General features: G+C 38.2%; 3 protein-coding genes across 6 annotated transcripts in view; 1 reads left to right on the top strand and 2 right to left on the bottom strand.

Annotated features, from left to right (window-relative positions):
- Positions 1-6379, bottom strand: part of rsph1 (radial spoke head component 1) — an 11064-nt gene extending 4685 nt beyond the window's left edge. The window contains exons 1-6 of one of the 2 annotated variants that reach the window (XM_016463709.1): positions 6272-6379; positions 6083-6196; positions 5877-5982; positions 4219-4309; positions 3914-4049; positions 3693-3764 (exon numbers count right to left, since the gene is read on the bottom strand). In XM_016463709.1, coding sequence (XP_016319195.1) covers positions 3693-3764; positions 3914-4049; positions 4219-4309; positions 5877-5982; positions 6083-6196; positions 6272-6322 — 570 coding nt within the window. In that variant the 5' untranslated portion in view covers positions 6323-6379. The remainder of the gene's footprint in view (positions 1-3692; positions 3765-3913; positions 4050-4218; positions 4310-5876; positions 5983-6082; positions 6197-6271) is intronic. The other variant, XM_016463710.1, reaches the window with a different exon arrangement.
- A 2050-nt stretch (positions 6380-8429) lies between these two features.
- Positions 8430-17470, top strand: cln5 (CLN5 intracellular trafficking protein). The gene is made up of 4 exons (XM_016463708.1): positions 8430-8635; positions 9839-10013; positions 10096-10321; positions 14511-17470. Exons 1-4 carry the CDS (start codon positions 8532-8534, stop codon positions 14993-14995), a joined length of 990 nt encoding a protein of 329 aa, XP_016319194.1. The 5' UTR covers positions 8430-8531; the 3' UTR covers positions 14996-17470.
- Positions 17471-17814: 344 nt separating this feature from the next.
- Positions 17815-22699, bottom strand: LOC107670904 (F-box/LRR-repeat protein 3-like). Of its 3 annotated transcripts, none has more exons than XM_016463722.1 (5): positions 22684-22699; positions 21239-21614; positions 20068-20190; positions 19810-19981; positions 17815-18665 (listed from the first exon to the last, which is right to left on the bottom strand). In XM_016463722.1, exons 2-5 carry the CDS (start codon positions 21593-21595, stop codon positions 18025-18027), a joined length of 1293 nt encoding a protein of 430 aa, XP_016319208.1. In that variant the 5' UTR covers positions 21596-21614; positions 22684-22699; the 3' UTR covers positions 17815-18024. The 3 variants fall into 3 exon arrangements, with proteins under 3 accessions (XP_016319208.1, XP_016319207.1, XP_016319206.1); XM_016463721.1 differs by lacking the exon at positions 22684-22699 and adding an exon at positions 21995-22354; XM_016463720.1 differs by lacking the exon at positions 22684-22699 and adding an exon at positions 21995-22353 and having other exon boundaries at positions 21239-21605.
- Positions 22700-23444: the final 745 nt, after the last annotated feature.

A 23444-nucleotide genomic window follows, 5' to 3' on the forward strand; every position in this document is an offset into this window, starting at 1 on the left:
ATCTGTCAAATTCAAAAATGTATGTTTATAAGCTTTTTAAAAATATATATATTTTTTTAAATATAATAAGCAGAATAAGACAAATACGTTACCATTCATATGAAATTAGTATTAATAAAAAATTAATTTGTACTAAAGAGGGTGCACAGAAGAACACAAAAGTGGCTTGTAGGTAAATTTTCAGAGGCTCAGAGGTGGCATGAGTGCAATTAAATTCATAAATTCATGTTGAGATTAATGTTTTAAATATAACATTTTGAAAAAATAAATATTAAATGATTTGAATAACTGAAATTATAGGCTACCTAAAAACGAAACTGAAACCGCCAGCAGGTGGCGGCAAGTCACTGATTTTTATCACTGAATCATTCATTCAATTGATTCGTTTGAACAGCTGATTCATTCAGGAATGAAACAAGTCTTTATGAATGGGTAATCATGAATCACTGACTCACTAGATTTGTTCAAAAACGCACTTTCATTCATGAATGAAACACCGCTGCGTTTGCTTCTAGAGATGCGCAGTGGCTGAGCTGTCACTTTATTTGGAACTATTTTCGTTGATGAAATAGAGCAAAATCAGGCAGTACTTGTTTATTGAACTGTTGTATTAAATCAATATCACATTTGCAAACTCCCTTAACAACTATTAAAAGTTGTCACTCCTTATCGCGATATGTGGGCACACAGAAAATGAGAGCGCGCGAGTCCTCAAGACTCAAAAGCACGTGCAAATGATAAGTTCCGTCATCTGTCATCGTGGTATAAGCGTGGAACCTGCGGGAATGAGTAGAATGCGGAACCTGCGGGAATGTGTAGAATTATTATTAATAGCCGCAATCCCGCGCCAAATTCAAGTCCTGCTCTGTGTTCTCTGCTAATAACCTGACTGTGAATAATGTGAGCGGCGTTATGTTGTCAGTGAGAAGCTGCAGCCGTAGCGGGGATGATTTTTGGTGTGCCGGTGTTCGATGGTAGCATAATTCGATAGCGAAAAGTGCTACCTATCAGATTTTGCTTCCAGCATGATATTAATAAGGTGTGAGGCTTTATTTACATGTTCACCTGCCCCAACCCTAAACCTACCCTTACAGTAGGATAAATACAGTGTTGGTAGCATAATCTGATAGGTAGCATTATTTGTCAGAACACCGGCAGAACAACAACAATGCGCTACAGGTTTCTTTTCCCCTCATTTTTTTCAATTGACGGAAATCCGTCGTTGCAACGGAAAACTTTAATCCCTCTAATACACAATATTAGAATGTTTGCGGGAGCGGGCAGTAATGGTCAGAAATTCAGCGGGAGCGGGCTTAAGAAAACTGTCCCGCTCAGGGCTCTAGGCTGCGCATCAACAAAAAGTTTTTGGGTTTTTTTCACGCTACCCCATCTCCACCCCCAATCATTAGTGCAGTTTCGTTCTGTTTGACAGAACATATAGGACACTTTTTAAAATAGCGCCATAAACAAAATTTATTTCAAATGTAATTCAAGCACTTTCAAGGACCTATGTTTGTTTTCAAGTACTTTCCAGGCCTTGAATGCATATGTCTGAAATTCAAGTACTTTAAAGAAGCGTGGGAACCCTGAATTTCATAATTACTTCTGCAGGTGAGCTGCTGAATGTACTGACAAGCATTTATGATAACTAAAATATACTTGAATGTCATGTATATCATGCATTTAAATTAGGGCTGGTAATTTAACGCGTTAATTAGATTAATTAATTATGGTGAAAAATAACACTTTAAAATTAACGCATTTAACGCACTTGCCCCGCCCTAGACCTATGGGGTGATCTGACATTTGTGACCCTGGAGCACAAAACCAGTCTTAAGTCGCTGGAGTATATTTGTAGCAAAATACATTGTATCGGTCAAAATTATTGATTTTTCTTTTATGCCAAAAATCATTAGTATATTAAGTAAAGATCATGTTCCATGAAGATACTTTGTAAATTTCCTACTTTAAATATATTACAATTTAATTTTTGATTAGTAATATGCATTGCTAAGAACTTAATTTGGACAAATTTAAAGGTGATTTTCTCAATATTTAGATTTTTTTGCACCCTCAGATTACAGATTTTCAAATAGTTGTATCTCGGCCAAATATTGTCCTCCTATCCTAACAAACCATGCATCAATGGAAAGCTTATTTATTCAGCTTTCAGCTTATGTATAAATCTCAATTTCGGAAAATTGAACCTTATGATTGGTTTTGTGGTCCAGGGTCACATTTCATACAGCTGATTGATGACAAATATGAGGCAGGGCAACAACTCACTGCGTGATGGAGCCTAGAGAACGTAGTTAGAATGTCCCTAAAATTCAAGATATGGGGCAAAAATGCCCCTGTTTGAGTTTTTGTCTCATGTTTACATCATATAGTTAAGCAATATCACATGAGCAATAGGCTAAGTGCAATATCACACGAGTGATCTTATACAACAGTTCAGTAAGTAAGAAGTTGATATTGTGTATCAATTTTGCCAACGAAAATATAAAGACAAAGCAGAACTGTTAGTCTCCGAGCAACACACAACGGCATTTAATTTCTTAATGCACGTTTTGAATGATTTGGGTGAACCATTTGGCACGTTGAACCATTGGCCCTAGACGCGTTGGATTTGAAGCGGCGCTGCACAGACCGATCGGTGTATGACATCAAAGTACCGCGAGCCGAGAACGATTCAAAAGCATGCAGAGTCGTCTCTTGCGGTACTTTGATGTCACCCACCAATCGGTCTGATGGCGATGATCCGCTTCAAGTCGAACAAGCCTAATGATTCAATGGACCATTCATAAAGAACTATTTACTTCACTCCTGAATGAATCAGCCATGTGAACGAATCAAATAAATGAATAAAAGACATTTACCAGAGTATCATTTCCTTAAAGGGGTCATATTATGCTTTTTTAAAGATCATTATTTTGTGTATTTGGTGTAACAGAATATGTTGACATGCTTTAATGTCTGTTTGATGCTTTACAAAACAATGACATTAAATGATCTTTTGGGAGTAATTTCTCAGCCAAATTTGATGTGCGATTAATTTGCGATTAATTAGATTAATTAATCGCCACATCATGTAATTAATTAGATTAAAATTTTTAATCGCTTACCAGCCCTAATTTAAATATATTTGTAATTACACATTTGTAATAATGAAGTTGCAATTTAGTACATTTAAAATGAAATGTAATATTGAATAACTCATGACAGTTAAAATTATAATCAAGTACTTTACATGTGTTAGTCAACACTTAAAAATCAGTGTACTACTTTAAAGTGCATTAAAACCATGATTCAAAATGTGTTTTCAAAGTAAAACTTTTAATTTGACTTAATTTCCATTTTTAAAAGTGTGTTAAGAAACATAGTCATGAAAGCTGCTCTCTTTAAGAACACTTAAGTTGCCTTTTATTCCATTAATATTTACTGCATGTGTTTTTAAATATACTATTCAGATTTGAAATACACTACAAGTGCACATTTCATACAATTAAGTGCACTTCTTTTTCACAAGGGTATTTAAAACAATTCTCTAAACAAGCCATATACCGACAAAACACTGCTGAGAACACAGGGAGAGGAACATTTTGTATATAGTATCTGCAGTTTTATATGACCATGCCACCTGAAATACACTCTCATGAAGTTTAAAGACATCTTGTCATGAAGAGACATACCTGATCTATCTGGACATACTCTCCATGCTGCTCACACCCAATGTCAAACACATACTTCCCTGGACCAGACGGCTAGAAAATAACAATTACAAGAAATAAGAGATCACTGTGTGAGAGAAGTTAACAGAGAACAATTTCAATTTTGAACAGATTTGAACTGATCTACAAACCATTTGCTATGACCCACCTGCTTAGAACCATAAATGTAGAGAATTACTTACATTATTATTGACGAAGTTGCCCCGATATCTGTGGTTCTGATGGATCAGCTCCCCAGATGACTCCATTTTACCCATGATCCATGTGCCCATGTACTGAGAACCTGTGTTGTGATGTCTGTATGTACCCTGCCCATGTCTAAAAGAGAAACAGAGAGACAGGTTCTTAATAAGCATGTTTTCCTATACATTTTTAGTTAAGCTGAAGATGTTATGAATACTGTTGCAACTAATATCCATAGAGTAGACATATTAGATTACTAGATTAGATCAGTGAGAAAGAAAATTATGAGCCGGAGCTCAACTACCTCTGATGGTGCAGCCATTCTCCATCAAATGTGTCTCCATTGGGGTATGTGTACACACCATGACCCTGCCGCTGGTCATCAACCCAACTTCCTGCGGAAGAGGAAGAAATATGATATGAGAGCTTCTATTTTGAATGTTTATTTCTAATTGAATACAATATTTTTTATAAATTATAACATTTTGTATACATAATATTATCAGCATAACAATTAGTGAAAAGTCGATATGAAAAAATTAACATTAATTTGAGAATGTTTTAATTAATTTATAAATATATACTATTGTTAATTGTTAGTTCATGTAATGTTAAAATTATATTAGTATATGTATACATTAACATAGATTAATAAGTACTGTAAAAGCAATGTTATATTAGTATTACTTTTATACTGTTATAGTTTTTGTTAATATTTTGAATTAACTTTTATGTTTTCATTTTAATTTTTAGTAATTTGTTATATGCTGTTGCCAGTTTTATACATTTTTGTTTAATAATTGTTTTTTTTTATTTCAGTAATTTTAGTATTTCTACTTGGTACTTATTTCAGTTAGCTGCCAAGGCATTTCAAAATTGTCAAAGGTTTTCAACTAACATTAGTATTTTATTTTATTTCAGCTATTCTGTTATTTTATTTCAGTTCTATTCTATTAACAAAGATGTTATTAAAGGGGTCATATGATGCTGCTAAAAAGAACATTATTTTGTGTATTTGGTGTAATGAAATGTTTATGCGGTTTAAAGTTAAAAAAACACATTATTTTCCACATGTTTCCCTTTCACAACGAAACACACGGCGGGCTAGAGTGAGGAGCGTCCGGCGGGCTTGCAGCAACCACATGTGGCAACCCCGGGCTGGACTCCGCTTCGTCCACAGTGAAAGCTGATCCAGCGATCCACAGTGTGAAGTTGATGTATTTCCTCAGCGACCAGCACGGATAGAGTGAGCAGTGGCCGGCGGCCTAGAGTGAGCGGAGGCCGGCTTAAGTGAGCGGCGGCGGGCGGGCTTGCGGCAACCACATGTGGCGACCCCGGGCTCGACTCCGCTTCGTCCACAGTGAAAGCTGATCCAGCGATCCACAGTGTGAAGTTGATGTATTTCCTCAGCAACCAGCACGGATCAGCTCCAGGCATGACGAAGTGGATATCGTCCTCTTTTGGAAGACCAAACAAAGTAGTTTCGCTTTCACAACGAAGCACACAGTGCCTTCACAACATGGCGGCGGCATCAACAACAATACTACAGAGAATAAAAGTTATGCCTTCTTTCTTTGCGTGAACATTTGGGCGGCGTTATGCAAATCTTCCCACATAGTGAGGTAGACATGTGGGTGCGTGTTAGAACGAGCCGTTTTAGGTAGGCGTGGCTGACTCTTAACTTTTATAAAGAATATCTCTTTGGATTTGAGACTTTAGTCTTTGCAACTTTACAGATCTTCTTTATGCACCAAGAGCTTGTAACACTTCAAAGAGAAAGGAAAAATTGAAATCGCATCATATGACCCCTTTAATAGTTTTAGTTAAAGGTAACAACTCTGTGTAAAGTGCATTGCTCATTGTCAGTTCATGATACCTAAAGCATTAACTAATGTTAACAAAAATGTGAACCTAAATCACATATGCTTACATGTACTTGAGATAATAACGATAACGACTTACCTTCATATTTGGAGCCATCTGGGTAATAAAATGTACCCTGTTCATGTTTTAAATTCATGTACCATTCTCCAATGTATCTGGCCCCATTCTTGAACGTATATGTCCCCTGATAAACAGACAACACAGTGTTTATCGTATGTCTCCATTGTTTATGAGAACAGAAACAGCATAAACGGTCAATGAGTGTGTTTGATGAGCAAAATGACCTGGCCACATCTCTTGCCGTTTTCATAAGCTCCTTGGTAAGTGTCTCCATTCGGCAGGACAGCTTTGCCCTGTCCATGTCTCTCTCCAGCTTCATTTCTGTCTCCCTCAAACTCCTGCAACACACGGCGAATAGTGTCCGCTACTGTCCACTCACGGTCAAAAGAAGGGAACTACTGAGAGTAACTCACCCCTAGAGAGCCCTGCTCGTTGTCAAACTCTTCAGAGCCAACGTCTGACATGATAAACTAGAGCTGAACGATCAGAGAAGAGGGAACTATCCCAAAGGAAAGATTCAGCTCGAGACTGTTTACCGTTACCATAGCAATGCGTTTCAGCCCAGAACGCGCTTGCTTTAATAATACTTTCTCAAAATAAACCACTACTTTTCTTTCTATCTATCTATCTATCTATCTATCTATCGATCTATCTATCGATCTATCTATCGATCTATCTGTCTATCTGTCTGTCTGTCTATCTGTCTGTCTATCATCTATCTATCTATCCATCCATCTATCTATCTATCTATCTATCTATCGATCTATCTGTCTGTCTGTCTGTCTGTCTATCTATCTATCTATCTATCTATCGATCTATCTGTCTGTCTGTCTGTCTGTCTATCTATCTATCTATCTATCTATCGATCTATCTGTCTGTCTGTCTGTCTGTCTATCTATCTATCTATCTATCTATCGATCTATCTGTCTGTCTGTCTGTCTGTCTATCTATCTATCTATCTATCTATCGATCTATCTGTCTGTCTGTCTGTCTGTCTATCTATCTATCTATCTATCTATCGATCTATCTGTCTGTCTGTCTGTCTGTCTATCTATCTATCTATCTATCTATCGATCTATCTGTCTGTCTGTCTGTCTGTCTATCTATCTATCTATCTATCTATCGATCTATCTGTCTGTCTGTCTGTCTGTCTATCTATCTATCTATCTATCTATCGATCTATCTGTCTGTCTGTCTGTCTGTCTATCTATCATCTATCTGTCCGTCCGTCCGTCTGTCTGTCTGTCTATCTGTCTGTCTGTCTGTCTGTCTGTCTGTCTATCTATCTATCATCTATCTATCCATCGTCTGTCTGTCTGTCTGTCTGTCTGTCTGTCTGTCTGTCTGTCTGTCTGTCTGTCTATCCATCCATCCATCCATCCATCCATCTATCATCTATCTATCTATCTGTCTATCTGTCTGTCTGTCTGTCTGTTTATCTATCTATCATCTATCTATCCGTCCGTCCGTCCGTCCGTCTGTCTGTCTATCTATCTATCATCTATCCGTCCGTCCGTCCGTCCGTCCGTCCGTCCGTCCGTCCGTCCGTCCGTCCGTCCGTCCGTCCGTCCGTCCGTCCGTCCGTCCGTCCGTCCGTCCGTCCGTCCGTCCGTCCGTCCGTCCGTCCGTCCGTCCGTCCGTCCGTCCGTCCGTCCGTCCGTCCGTCCGTCCGTCCGTCCGTCCGTCCGTCCGTCCGTCCGTCCGTCCGTCCGTCCGTCCGTCCGTCCGTCCGTCCGTCCGTCCGTCCGTCCGTCCGTCCGTCCGTCGGTCCGTCTGTCTGTCTATCTGTCTGTCTGTCTGTCTGTCTATCTATCATCTATCTATCTATCTATCTATCTATCTATCATCTCTAGACAGACAGATAGATAGATAGATAGATAGATAGATAGATAGATAGATCTATTTATTTAGAAATATAAAATATACATTAATGATTTTTTGACACGTTAACAAAGCAAAATGTGAAAAAACACGTTTACTTTCACACACACACACACACACACACACACACACACACACACTGCCGGTAGCCATTGACTTCCATGGTATGAAAAAAATACTGTGGAAGTCAATGGCTACCGGTTTGGTTGAAACACATTCAGGTTTGGAACAAGAGAAGGTTGTGTAAATATGACAGTTTTCCTTTTTGGGTGAATTAAGACACAGACACACACACACACACACACACACACATTTATATATAGTCAGTGGTCGAGACACTTTGCTAAATGTTTCTTAAAACCCCTTTGATCAAAAAGCTTGGCTTAATGCTTGAAGCTTCTTTACAAGTCCTTTTTGCAATGCCGTTTAAAAAGCATCAAAAGGTTGTTCCACATGAAGTTGGCTATTGTCTATCTATGTGTTGTACATTATATTTATACTATTATCTTTACAAAGTGTAAACTTGAAATGTATTATTATTAATAATAATAATAAATTAATATTATTATTTAGATATAATTTAAATAATATTATCATTATAATGTATTATAATTAATGTTCGTGGCTTTTATTTGGACAGGATTGTAACAATAAAGCGCGTGACTGACCAGATGACTCGTGTCACGTGATCAGTATTCTCTAAAATAAGGATGTGAGACAGGAGCGACGGACGATACAGACAGCTGCAAGACCTCAGACAGCACATTAGTGTTTGTGCGAGCCTGTGCTGACATGAACTATCTCCTTTACTTCATTCACGCGCTGCTGTCCTGTTGGGTTGTGGGACTGGCCGCTTCTGGCGTCGATGGACAGCAGGTCTGGCCAGTGCCTTACAAGTAAGTTAAGCTGCAGCAACACAAACCAGTGAGATGTGTTCACACTCACATTGTCAGCAGGGAATAAACGTTTACATTGTTTACTTTTTTGCACTATGGTTTATTGGTTTAATGTTTTCAGTTAATACTCATATGAATATTAATATGAAAATAATCACTACCAGTCAAAAGTTTTTGAACAGTAAGATTTTTAATGTTTTTAAAGCATTCTCTTCTGCTCGCCAAGCCTTCATCTATTTGATCCAAAATACAGCAAAAACAGTAATATTGTGAAATATGTTTACTTTTTAAAATAACTGCTTTCTATTTGAATATGTTTTAAAATGTAATTTATTCTTGTGATGCTAAGCTGAATTTTCAGCATCATTACTCGTCTTCAGTGTCACATGATCTTCAGAAATCATTCTGATATGCTGATTTGCTGCTCAAGAAACATTTATCATTATTATTATTGATATTTAAAACAGTTGAGCACATTTTTTTTCAGGATTCTTTGATGAATAGAAAGATCCAAAGATCAGCATTTACCTGAAATCAAATGCTTTTGTAACATTATACACTATTCCATTCAAAAGCTTGGAGTCAGTATATATATTTGGGGTTAAGAAATTATAGAAATGAATACTGTTATTTAGCAAGGATGCTTTAAATTGATCAAAAGTGATGATAAAGTCATTTATAATGTTACAAAAGATTTCTATTTCAGATAAACGCTGTTCTTCTGAACTTTCTACTAATTAAAGAAACCTGAAAAAGTTCTATCCAGCTGTTTTCAACAATAAAATGTTTTTTGAGAATTAAAATCAGCATAATATAATGATTTCTGAAGGATCATGTGACACTGAAGACGAGTAATGATGCTGAAAATTCAGCTTTGCATCACAGGAATAAACGACATTTTACAATTTATTCAAATAGAAAACAGTTATTTTAAATAGTAAAATATTTCACAATATTACTGCTTTTGCTGTATTTTGGATCAAGTAAATGCAGGCTTGGTGAGCATTAGAGAATTCTTTAAGAAACATTAAAAATCTTACTGTTCAAAAACTTTTGACTGGTAGTGTGCATTAATCACACTATAGGAATGTTTAACTAATGATTTCTTACATGTAAGTTATGCATTTACATATCCAGTACTTTATTCTCATGAATATTAATACACGTTATATCCACCAACCCACAATTCATATCAATTTCTAGGCGACTTGACCGACGTCCAGATGTTGATCCCTACTGCCAGGCTTTATTCCCGTTCTGCCCGAGCGGAGCTCCAGACGGCCAGATGCCCGTCATGAGAGACTCCGACCTCGTCTCGGTCTTCAGGCTGCAGACTCCGGTGTGGGAGTTCAGATACGGAGACGTCTTGGGAAAGTTTGTGAGTGCGCGCGCTCAACAGCACAGCGCTCTCCTGTAGAGTCCGTTGGGTTGAGTCTAATCGAAAGTCTTGCTCTGTTCAGCACATCATGCATGATGCCATTGGCTTTGGAAGCGCAAAAACGGGGAGAAACTTCACCATGGAGTGGTACGAGCTGTTTCAGCTGGGAAACTGCACTTTTCCTCACGAGAGAGCGGGCATGAGCGCGCCCTTCTGGTGCAATCAGGGAGCCGCGTGCTTCTATGACGAGATCGATGACGTTCACTGGAAGCAGAACGGCTCTCTGGAGAAGATAGGAGAGATTTCGGGTAAGGCTGGCAGACGCTCTGTTTACACATGAACACGATTATTTTCAATGTTGGGGAGGTTACTTTGGAAATGGAATAGGTTACAGATTACAAGTTACCCTGTTTAAAATGTAAGTAGTGTAACTATTTCAGTTACTTTATTAAAGTAATGTAACGTTTGATTACTTTTCTAAATTTCTGTTGTTTTCAACTGTTAGTCATTTTCAAACATTTAAACCAGGCAGGGTTAAACTTACAGTAGAGCTCAACACCACAACCCCAATTCCAGAAAAGTTGGGTAGTTTTGTAAAATGCAATAAAATCAAGAATCTGTGTTTTTTTTTTTTTATTATTCTCTTTAAATTTTATTTAATTTGGAAAATATTTCCAACGTTTTCACTGACCAACTTAAATGTATTTTGTAAATATAAACAAATGTTGATTTTCATGGCTGCAGCACACTCCAAAAAAAAGTTGGGACAAAGGCAAAATAAAAGAATATCCTCAACAGACTCTATGCACGAACGCTGCTTATGTGTTTCCGGGAGAATCTCAGCCAGCGGCTTCTCTTCCATATAGCTCTATAGCGAAGTGTGCCAGCGGCAGAACTCTTTCTTGACGTATTGTAAACAAAAACTAGTTCGTATTTTCTAAATAAGTATTGTTATAAACATAAAACTATATAACATCTCATTCTAGTTATTGCTTTCTGAAAGTTTAAATATTAACAGTCGTAGAACATCTACTCCTGTTCAGCACAACGCCCCTTAATACAAGCGAAGTATTGAAGAGAAAGACTTCATTCTTACCCTTGGCTACTCACACTCTTCACAACAACACAATAGAACAGCACGATATATTAAATAAAATCGTATTTAGTATAGAAATTGTGGATGGATAAATGTGCATTTATTTGTACAAATGTGGATAATGTAAACATGTAAATATAAATAACTTCAATACTTATCGGTGTTATCTGCAATATCGTGATGTGAACATAAACAACTTTGATACAATGTTACCTGAACTGCAGTAATGCAAACATGTACATATAAATGACTTTGGTACCTGCTCTATGGCAATGCAAACGTTGTGTATATACAAAAAACCATTCGCTATGGACAAACAAGCAGACAGATGGGTTAAGGCTGTAACCAACAAGTGGCAGATGTGGCGGCGATGGGGCATTTTGATGGTGAGTGATGTTGCAGGTTGTTTCTGCTGCTATAACAACACACTCCCAGCCGAAACTTTTCCAAAGGCTGAATCCACCAGTGAATCCTCACTGAACATCCTGATTGTGGAGACCAAAGGGGATGTAGTGCTAATACAAAGTCCTAGAACAGCTCAGCCACTGAGAGGTCAGGCAGCTCGCTGGTGACACCTCTGTAAAAGGCACTCCTGAAATAAAAACAAAAAAATATTCAAGTAAATTCCCTCATTTTAGATCTGTAGATATTTGACATTATATTCATCTTCCTTGGTATGTTTGAATAATTTGACCTAAATGGAAGTCATGCAATGTATTTCTATGGGTGTCATGTTTGGGTATAAAAGGAGCATCTCAGTCTTTGCAAGCAAAGCTGGATCATGGCTCACCACTTTGTGCCAAATTTCATAAAAGAAGCGTCAAACGAATCATAAATCACATTTCTCAATGCAAAATTGCAAAGAATTTAGGTCTTTCACTAACTTCCATATACTGTAATATTGTGAAAAGATTCAGGGATTCCAGAGAAATCTGTCTGTGTAGAGCAAAACAGGAAACCTCAGTTGAATGTGCATGACTTTTGAGCCCTCAGATGGCATTGCATAAGAATGCTGCGGTGTTAAATATAGCCACATGGGTTCAGGAGTACTTCGGAAAACCACTGTCACTTAACACAATAAATGCAACCTGAATCTCTGTTACTCTAGGAGAAATCTATACATCAATTTTATGCAGTGATGCTACAGGGTTCTCTGGGCCGGAGCTCATCTCAGATGGTCAAAAAGAAGATGAGGGTCTGGGAAAAATGGACATCAAGTTATCAGTCCCAAAGACCAAAGGGACCATCCAGACTTTTACCAGCAACAGATGCAAAAGCCAAACGTTTGCCATGGTATGGGGCTGCAGCAGAGCAAACGGCACGGGTGACTGGCATATGTGCGAAGGTACCACTGACATGGAGGCATATATTGTGATTGTACAGAGCCATATACTGCCATCAAGATGACGTCTTTCATGGGAAGTCCATATTAGATCAAGACAATGCCAGCTCTCATTCTACATGCTACAACAGTGTAGTTTCATAGACACAGAGAGGATGTGCTAGACTGGCCTGCCTGCAGTCCAGATCTGTCTCCTATTGAAAATGTATGTCCAGTCATGAAAAGGAGAATCAGACATGATGATCAGAGACTGCTGAGCATCTGAAGTCTTGTATCAAGCGAGACTGGACAAAAATGTTGCTTGCAAAACCTTAACAATTAGTATCCTCAATTCCCAAACAATTAAACATTGTAATTAAAAGGAAAGGTAATGTGACAGTTAAACATGCCTCTGTCCCAACTTTTTTGGAATGTGTTACAGCCATCAAAATAAAAATCAAGTTGGCCAGTGAAATATAATATAACATTCTTGATTTTATGGTATTTCACAAAACGTCTCAACTTTTCTGGAATTGGGGTTGTAGTTACTGTCCGACTTTCAAAATCCTTCATCACTTGAATTAAGGTTATAATAATTTAATTTGAAAGCAGAGCCACCACAAAATCAGACTTACTTTGAGATCATTCTGGGGTTAAATACAGATTTAAAAGCATAATAAGAAAATAGTTTAACAGCTATGATGCTGTTTTTGAAATCAAATCTTGCAGAGCAATGACAGGAAACACTGAAATCTAACAATGACTTGGAAAAAACTGTATAAAAAATCAAATATAAACCCAAATCGGAAATAGAACCGTTATCGAATAAGCATGTGTCCTATTCTCTGTACTAATCTCCTGAGACATTGGTGTCTCGTATTTTAGAGCAGCCACTGCAATTTATTAAAGAAATCAATTAAATCTGTGTGGGTGTGTGTGTGTGTGTGAAAAATTCAGATGTAACCCCCTTTGTAATCGTTAACATTTTCATAAGTAACTGTAACTTAATTACACATTCTCAGTAACTGTAACCAATTACAATTACATTTATTTTGGTTTACACTTTATTTTAAGGTGTCCTTGTTCCAGTGTAATTATACATATAAGTACTGAGTAATATTGATTAACTACATGTACTTTCTATATGGTTAGGGTTTGGTTTAGGGTTACTTGCATGTAATTATGCATAATTAATTTTTATTATAATAGTAAGTACATGTAACATATGTAACAAGGACACCTTAAAATAAAGTGTTACTATATTTTGCAATGAAATTACGTAATTCTGTTACATGTAACTAGTTACTCCCCAACACTGATTATTTTGTGTAATGATATACAGTACTTGTCAAAAGTTTGGAAACATTACGATTTTTATGGTTTTAATGAACTCACTACTTCTCACCATGGCTGCATTTATGTGCTCAAAATTGTTTTGTGTTTTTATTAGAACGTAATGTTTTTATTCAGCAAACATGCATCAATTTTTGCCAAAAGTGGCAGAAAAAGCATTTATAATGGTACAAAAGATTTTTCTTTAAAATAAAGCTGTTCTTTTGAACTTTCTATTTATAAAAGAATCCTGAAAAAAAGGTTCCCACAAAATATTAAGAAGCAACAACTGTTTTAACATAGAAAATAAGAAGAACCATTACTAATAACTGAGCACCGATAATAATTATGCAGCAAATCAGCATATTATGATTTGTGACACTGTCACTGAAGACTGGAGTAATGATGCTGAAAATTCAGCTTTGCATCACAGGAATAAATTACATTATTATATCATTAATATTTTGTCTGAAAAAAAAATATATATATATTGTGGCAATTTTACAATCTTACAATCTTAAACTCTTACATTTCACATGAAAAATGGTAAACTATAATGAAAAACAAAAAAAGACATTTATGTAAACTAGCTAGATACCATTACATTGTTGACGTATTTACATTAGCAAAATTTAAAATATAAAATATCATGAGCAGTGAATATAATATTGGAGCCTGAAACTCTCACTTCATCTTCATTGCCATGTGTTTTCTGTTGAATTAAGATGTTATATTTTTGTTTTATCAGGTGAGATGTTCAATGAGATGGCTCGCTGGGTTCAGGAGGACAATGAAACGGGTGTTTATTATGAGACTTGGACAGTAAAGTCAGATGCTGGTGTGAACGCCACAACGTGGTTTGAGTCGTATGATTGTTCTCAGTTTGTGCACCGCACGTATAAGAAATTACTGGATATGGGTGCCGACCTGTCCAGCCAAACTCCCACATCTTACACCAAGATCTATCTGTACAGCGGAGAGCCGCTCTATTTGGGAGACGACTCCATCTTTCAACAGTCTTCCACACGAGATCTCGCCACAGACATCAAGAAGTTCTACCACTCGTTCCGCTCTCACCAGTCAGTCGTAGAAGTGATTGAGAGTCTGCTGGAGGCTTTGGAAAAGATGGTCCTAGAGAAGACCTTCTATTTCTACTACAACTCTGAATATTGGAAGCTGCCGATGAAATATCCTTACATTAAAATAAACTATGAGGAGATTCCTTTACCATAACCACCATATTCTTTATTCTTCAACAACCATCAAATTGTTTTTGCTACTAAATAAAATTGCATTTTAAATTTTCTATTTCCATTCCAGATGATGTCCGATTTATTAGATGTGTTAACTTATACTAACGCAAACATAATTTTTTACGTTTTTTTGTTGTTGCTGTACGGCACATTTATGAATAAATGATCTGCAAAACATCCACACTATGTTTCACACAATGTTTGACATGCAAAAGAAATGTGATGCTTTCATATTCGCAATACAAGCAATATGCTCACTTGCTTCAGAAGCATTGCTACTTGTACATTTTTCTAAGCTCTGGTTTACATTGAGCACTTCCAAAAAGCCAGTCTAACAAAGTTTTTTTTTGTGTTTCAAGTTGGCAAGCTATGCGCTGACTAAAGCCTAGCGCGTGCATTTTAATTTGTATGTGAACTACTGGGTTGTGGCTTCTCTTTACTGATCATTTTCAAGAATATTTCACTTTCAAATGCTGGCAGGAACCTTAGATTACTTAATTTAGTTGCTAAAACAATTTGCAAAAGCTAAAACCGCTTGAATTCTGGATAATGGGCAAAGAAAAACTATTACATGCTACTGACTTTTTATAAACTATATAATATGCATATAAATCATGGAGCATCTCACTCAAAGCTAAACTATCAATACAAGCAGATTAATAATTTTAAAAAGGATATCAATAAATTACACTGATGATCATCTGTAATTACAAGGGTACAAAGATCCATCGAGGAGTAATTCCCACTCGTCTGAAAGAGATCAGCACAGATGCACGTCAAACCTCCACAGAGGGTGCGCGAGAAAGAAGTATTTCTATTTATATCAAACACACAGAATTTTATATACAGACACGTGGGAGTTCCTTCTTAAAGGAAAATGTTCTCTGCTTCACTCCAATACTGAATCATATTGAACTGAAACGAAGGGGTGCATGCGAACGCAGCCAAATCAAGCACTGTCTGCATATCCAGACTAATTCATTCATTATATGGTCGCATCCCATTCAGTGTGTCATTGCACAGCATTCTTCATGCAATCTAATAGAAACCAATCAATGCTTCATTGTATCCCTAAAATTCTTTGACTATTTTCTTCCAAATTTTGGGACACAAGTGTACTGTGAGCCAAACACTGATGCTTTCATTTCCTTCCTCTCTGACATACCTAAGACCGTGAAAATATGCTGTTATTCCTATTATTCTGCACCCTCTTCCCTGCTACACCAAAATATGAGCAACAACATGCTCACCTGAACCACCAGAAAGAAATATTTCAATTTGGTATAAGGTGCATACTATCTTTGTACAAAAGCACTGTCATACCATACGTATGTAATACAAAATGAATCACACAAAATATGGTTCACTAAACCAAAAGCCCAACCCAGATGGCTGTGCACTTCTTTTAAACGTATATTTGTGTTGGTGATGAGAGGCCACTAGTTAGTGAGGAAACCACTCTCACTAGTGTTCTGGCTTTTCATGCCACTAGGAGGAGCTGCTGAAGACTCACAAACCAGCTATAGATTGATCAGTATAATCAAAACGAGAGATTCTGGGACGGGCTCCAACAGCCCTGTGGACAGGCATTTTGGAAATGGATGGTTAATTGCTTAAAACGCTTTTAACTAAATACCACTGTTTGTGCTCTGATATAAGAATGATTTTACATGAGATTGAGTTTGGAAATATGGTACAATGTCGAGCCACTGAAGACGAAACGGACACAGAGAGCCCATTCATCAAAATAAGGAATAATGAATATCTGCATCTAAAAAGTTTTCAGTTTCTTTTCTAAATTAATTTTTTTTTTTTTCTCAAAATAATCTGAAAGTGTAACAGTGGTGGGGCATGTACAGCAATCCTTGATTTAGTTTCATAAAGGAAATGTCAAGAGGAAAGCTTCCAAAAAAGATAAATTAGTAAATCTTACAAAATGTCCAGATTATACTACACCTCAAAAATCAAAACTACAAAGCTATTTTTCACAAATAAGCTTAATCTTATTTGGTTTTGCATTGTTATCTGAATTGTGAAATATTTAGATCCTGGCAGTATTAAATTTATAGATCATAGTGGATTTTGTTGTGCTGCCTTTATGCTGATTAAATAACAACAGAACTGTAACAATTACTTTATTACAGTAATGAGAATCGAATGGGATTAATAAAATCAAACAATCTCAAAGAGATGATATTGAGAATAACAGGAAAAATGCTTAATTGTTATTTATGGTAAAAAATTAATGGTCCTTAAATGGGCTTCATCTCTTTTTGATGCACCATCTAATTCAGTATAATTATGATGTTTTGTGTTTTAATAATAAGGTAAATTGTTATGAGATTTTTTATAAGACTCATTAAATGGAGATTTGTCACAACATGCCATTAAAGAAATGGTTCACTCAAAAATGTAAAATCATTTACTCACCCTCCTGTCATTCTACAAACCTGTATGACTTTCTTCTGTAGAACACAAAAGGAGATTTTTTGAAGAATATTGCCACTGTTTTCCATATGAAAGCGATTCATTGAAAAGATATGACGATTAATTCAGATACTTCTCTCATAGTGAGATAAGGCTTTCCATGAATATCTAAATTTTGGTATTTTTGTCGAACCAAAGCTATCATATGTTCAGAAGACTTGGAATATTGTGAACAAGATGCTTTTATGCTGCTTTTTTGGTCTTGACACCCCAGTCCTCATTTGCTTTTGAAAATGGCCATTTTGTTTTTCACCATTCTTCAAAATATCTTCTTTCGTGTTCCACAGAAGATGATCATAAATATTTGAAAGGATTTAAGGTTGAGTAAATAATAACATTTTTATTTCTGCGTGAACTGTCCCTTTACAACAGTCCACATTCATTATAGCAGTGTGTGAATATAGATCTCAAATCAAATCTATGTACAAACCTTGTGAAGCAACTGTGAAACTCACGCAAAAAATCACAGAGTCCATATTACCAAAGTCCGATTACTTTTTATGGTCTTCTTAACACAACACTTCACCAGGTGGGCATCATATCTGGAAACCAAACGCGCCCGAGGTGCTTGGACACTTCCCAGTGGATCTCGTCCAGGCTGTATTTGTGGTCTGGGATGAGCACCTCCTCCATGATGGAGAGCTGAGAGAGACGGCGGCCACACATCTTCACGAACTCCACGAAAGCGCTGCAGGAGACCTCGCACTCGCCCAGTCCGATGGCCGACAGGTGCTGGCAGCGTTCGGCGATACGGATCAGCTCCTCGTCCAGCGGCCGCAGACCGTTGGCACACACCACCAGCTCCACCAGACGCGGACAATTCATGCCCACGCGGCCCAGGACCTCTTTGCTGACAGAGCGGCCGAAGTAGAGGTGCGTAACAGGGATCTCGTCGCGGAAAAAAGGCCCAAACTCATCCTCGTACAGGAAGAAGTACATGACCAGGTTGAATTTGGGCGAATGGCGCACCATGGCGTCCCAGCTGCTCTTCTTGATGGTGTGGAACTGCTGGCCGGGGTTCTCGCTCACCACGTCTATGCGCAGATGCTCGAGGTGCACGTGCTTCTCGGAGGACAGCGCCAGCAGCAGCTCGTCGCTCAGTAAGTGATAGTTCAGAGCCAGCTCTCTCAGACCGTGACACTGATCAGCGACGCACAGAATACCTGCAACAACAGCAGACTGATGGGTTTCACCTGTGCTAGACACTATAAATAATACAGAGTCTGACTAAGGTCCATGCACTATTAAGCACAAACACAGTTGTTCGATCTAATTACATATCAACCTCTGACAAAAGAAACATCAATATAATTTCATAAAAAAAAGAGTGGCAGAATGGAAGTGTGACTGGAGTGGTGTGGATTATTGTGATGTTTTTATCAGCTGTTTGGACTCTCATTCTGACGGCACCCATTCACTGCACATGATCCATTGGTGAGCAAGTGATGTGATGCTACATTTCTCCAAATCTGTTCTGATGAAGAAACAAACTCATCTACATCTCGGATGGCCTGAGGGTGAGTAAATTCAGCCAATTTTCATTTTTGGGTGAACTATTCTTTTAATATTGATTTTTCAGATTATTTAAAAGTTAACCTAAAATCAAAATTGTGTCATGTTGTCTCATGTTGTTCCAAATCCATATGACTTAGTCATACACAATACTGACCTGCTCTTTTATCAAGTGAATATGCACTGTGAATATCAGGTTGCAAAAATGGCATAAAAAGCCTATGTTTGTATGACTCGTGCGCTACATTTCAAGTCGTTGTGAGAGGAACGGACCTAAATTTAAGTGGTTATTCACTGAAAATCTTTCCGCTTCCACTTCCACTCAAATGGAGGTTTTGCAGCATTGAAATCAATGTTGACTGCATCACAAAACACAAGAGAACATAAGAGAATTGGTGCTTTCGTGGCATGTCGTATTCACCATAATTACTAGATGACAAGCCGGACGTTCAACTCAAAGCTGTTCAACCTCAGACTTATGCATTTCTAAGGCAACACTACTAACGGCAAAATGAATGTGTAATTTGAGAAATCAACTGACAAAACCACAATGCAGCAAGTAGTATTATGAAAATTGCCTTAATAAACTTATGTAGCAGGATTTTACATATTGGTTATCCAGTTCTGTGCAAGCTACATTAAACAGTATTGTGTCTTTTGTTTATTTCAGACTATTCTTGCATTAAGATAAAGTCGTCAATTATTAAACTTATTATTATTATTATTGATATTAATATTTAACTGTTTAAATCAAAGTTCCTCAAATAACAACAGCGGCAGATGAGTAAGTCATACCTGCAGGAGAAACATGTGGGCAGCTGCTCATCTTTAACAGCTTGAGTGTGTCACTGTTGTTGGCCACCAGGACCTTGAGCGAAGGATCATCTACTGGCGTGTCGTCAATTTTCAGAGACGAAAGAGACTTGGAGTTGACAAACACCACGGTTAGTGCAGAGATGAAGTGCGACTGAAGAGAGGAAACAATCAGACATCAGGAAACAAGCCGACCCATCATCCCAACACACAACTCAGCCAAAACACACGTCCTGATACCTTCGGCAGCTCCATGAAGCTCGGCCGTGCAGTGGAGATCAGCCCAAGGGTCTTCAGAGAGCAGTTGACCAGCTGAGACAGGATGTCACACGCAGCCTCCGCTGACTCTGTACTGCTGTCCACCTGTGCACACAGATCACACGTGCTTCGCATCAGCTCCAGCAACTCAACTACTGATCAGACCAGCCGTGTTCAGTTATTGTAAAATAGCCGTTATACACACATCTACTGATTTTTTTATATTTAAACATCACCTATTTTTTTTTAGGTGCACTTACGATGCAAATTAAAATTCTGTCATCATTTACTCACCCTCACGACAAACCCACAAGATTTTCATTCATCTTTGAAACACCGATACATTTCTAATGAAAGCCTAAGAGATTTCCGTCCCTACACTGAAAGTCCATGCAGCCAAAACCTTAAGGCTTGAAAAAGTTTATCAAGACATCGTATAAGTAATCCACACCAAACCATGGGGTGATTTAATCTAAGCCCATCATATTCATCGTATCTAACAAGTATATCATTTCTACCATATTTGATGAGCTCTATGCAGGTGCGTTGATCAGTGATTACATGTAAACAAAAGCCTAAATTAAATCTGTTCGCCATATAAAGTGATTGTCTCTTCAGAATACTTGGTTTAAATCACTCGATTCATGATTTGAAGATTTCAAAGAAGGGACAGGAAATCTCTCAGGTTTTATTAAAATATTTTCATTTGTATTTTGAAGATGAACAAATGTCTTGGGCGTGATTTGGGCAAGTGAATGATGCCAAAACTGTCATTTTTGGGAGGCATAGTTCACCCAAAAATGAAATTTCTTACCCAAATCACGTTGTTTTAAGCCTGTATGATGAAAGAAGGTATATTCAAGAACGCTGGTAACCAAAGTTGACCAAGTGTTGGTTACCATTGCAATACATCAGAAACCAAAACTGTTTGGTTACCAACATTCTTCAAAATATCTTAATGCTCTGCAGAAAAAGAAAAAAAAAGAGAACGTCACAGGTTTGAAACGACATGATTTGAGTCATTAAATTTAGCCAGAAATTGAATTTTTGGGTGAACTGTCCCTTTAAGTTCGGCATGATTTGTGAGCTGTAATGTTTAAAGTGGTAATGTGGAGCCAGCTGGTAACTGTCAGCTTCCCGCTGAGCCTCTCACCTTGAAGCTGACGTACTGTAAATGATTGGAGTGCCTCTTTATGATTTGCTTTATTAGGTCAGGATGAGTGGCCTTCAGGTAAGAGCTGGCAGGCTGGTTGAGCTCAAACTCAAAGCACCTCCACAGCTCAGGCATGTGGAAGGCCTCATTCCAGCCGCGGCAGACCTGCGAGGCGAAGGCGCGATCGAGGAGAGGCAGGTACTGGAAGATGTGGAGCAGTATCTCCTGTAGCCGTCGAGCCCAGTTGGACAGCAGATCTCCAGGGTCCTCGGCGGGCTGTCTGGCCCTCTTGCAGGAGTCCGTCGGCCCCTCGCAGGATGAGGTGCTGTCTTCGCAGTCTCTGCTCAACCTTTTCATTCTTGGGGGCCTGAGAGAGCTGTGAAGCATTAGAGGTATACACAGTGGCAGATGCAAACATGCAGAGAAGACATGCATCCTAAAACAAGTTTATTTTACAGGGTTTGCTATATTTATTACGTTTAAATGGCTTTGAACTTTCTTGAAAACGAGTTAAACTGCTTTAATGCAATTATAAACACAATTTTAAGTTTCTTTATACTCGAGACTAACCAGCAACCAATACTTTCAATTAATATAAGCAACTAAACTGCCATGGATGAGATATTACTCATGAACAAACACTTTATTAACCCAATACACACACTGCACTCATGCATTTAGTCACAGAGAGTGATCTAGTTAGATTAAACCAACAACAGCCTTGCTGCGCTGCTCCAAATAAACGTTAACAATTACCTGCTTTGCGTGTTACTCGTGTAAAGTAGCAAATGCAAACAGTGAAAAATAGGCAAAATCCCGACTCCTCGTCTGAATGTCAGCCCGGACCGGAACCTGAACACATCACAGCGGCGCAGAGGACACGCATTGGAGACGAATGGGTTGAATTTATGTCGTTGTTTTCGCGAGAGTCTGAGTGCGTACGTCTCGGCGATGTTGCAGGTTGCCCTACTTCTCGCTGAGCTCTATATCGCGGGAGACTTCAGCGTCCCCGCCGCCTCCAACGCTGAAAATGGCGGTGTTGTTGTCGAGCGTGAGCGGCTGCCTGCTGTGTATGACCGGACTCTTCCTCCAGGGGGCGCACACACAGCGGCTCAGAAAGCCGAACCCTTCATACAACAGCATTCCGTTTCTTACCACAGACATTCATAAGTATACGCTTTTAATAAGTGGCTCTATCATTAGTATGTGAGTGACATGCCAATAGACGCCGTCCAAGCATTCGCTAGTGTGTTTGCTCGAGCCTCAGCAACGCGGAGAAAGGTAGCACGCACCACGTGACAAATGTTATTATTATTGTGCTTTCAAATAAGCCAGTTTACTTAAATGTGCATATACTATTTCAAACTTTTGTAGATAATTTCGGTGTTAGGTCTGCCGTCTGTTTTTATTTATTTATTGCAAACATGATAAAAATAGACAATCACCTTACATCACGTCTATTCAAAGTACCGGACATTGTGGTACGAAGTATATTTGCATATAAATTACAACGAGGACGTTATATTTACATATAAATTCCAATTGGCTGGCTTTCTCACATCTGTTTTGCATTCTGGATTGTGATTGGTCTTTTCGCTCACACGCTAACAAACAGCCAGTGTTGCCAAGTCCGCAGTTTTCCCGCGGAGCTGTCTGGGCTACTTTAACACTGTTGCTGCGGGTTGTTTTTCATGTCCGACCCCAATAACGCGATATTTAACCCCTGGAGTGCTAATTTTACCAGGGGAACCCTACCAGAAATGTGTATTTTTATCCCCCGGAATGCGTTTGGGCGGGCTTTGTTGTGAAGACCTGGCAACCCTGCACGCAGCAGACGGAAAACTGATGTGCAAGCTATAAGATGCCTCTGACGCGGCATATATTTTATGCCTAAACCAAAGCCAAAACTTAAATGTACCCAAATAGCTAATTGCAAATAGCGCTATTTTTGGAAATACACCTCTTTAGACGTACCGTGTGAGAAACGACGTTCGGGTCGCCAAGCTCTGCCCGCCACAGACTTTCATTTTCGAGCTCGCATGTTTCAGGAGTGAGAAATGAAAGAAAAGCACATGACGCTCCTGTTGGAATGTACCTTGCTGAACAGAGAACCCTGTTTATTATTACTGCTCAGCTCCATCCACAGATAAAATAATACAAAGCAGATTCACAAGTTGCAATTTTTTGTCTTTTACAGCAGCTGTTT

Source organism: Sinocyclocheilus anshuiensis, unplaced genomic scaffold (genome assembly GCF_001515605.1).
Source record: "Sinocyclocheilus anshuiensis isolate Anshui unplaced genomic scaffold, SAMN03320099.WGS_v1.1 scaffold1366, whole genome shotgun sequence".
NCBI classification, from domain to species: Eukaryota; Metazoa; Chordata; class Actinopteri; order Cypriniformes; family Cyprinidae; genus Sinocyclocheilus; species Sinocyclocheilus anshuiensis.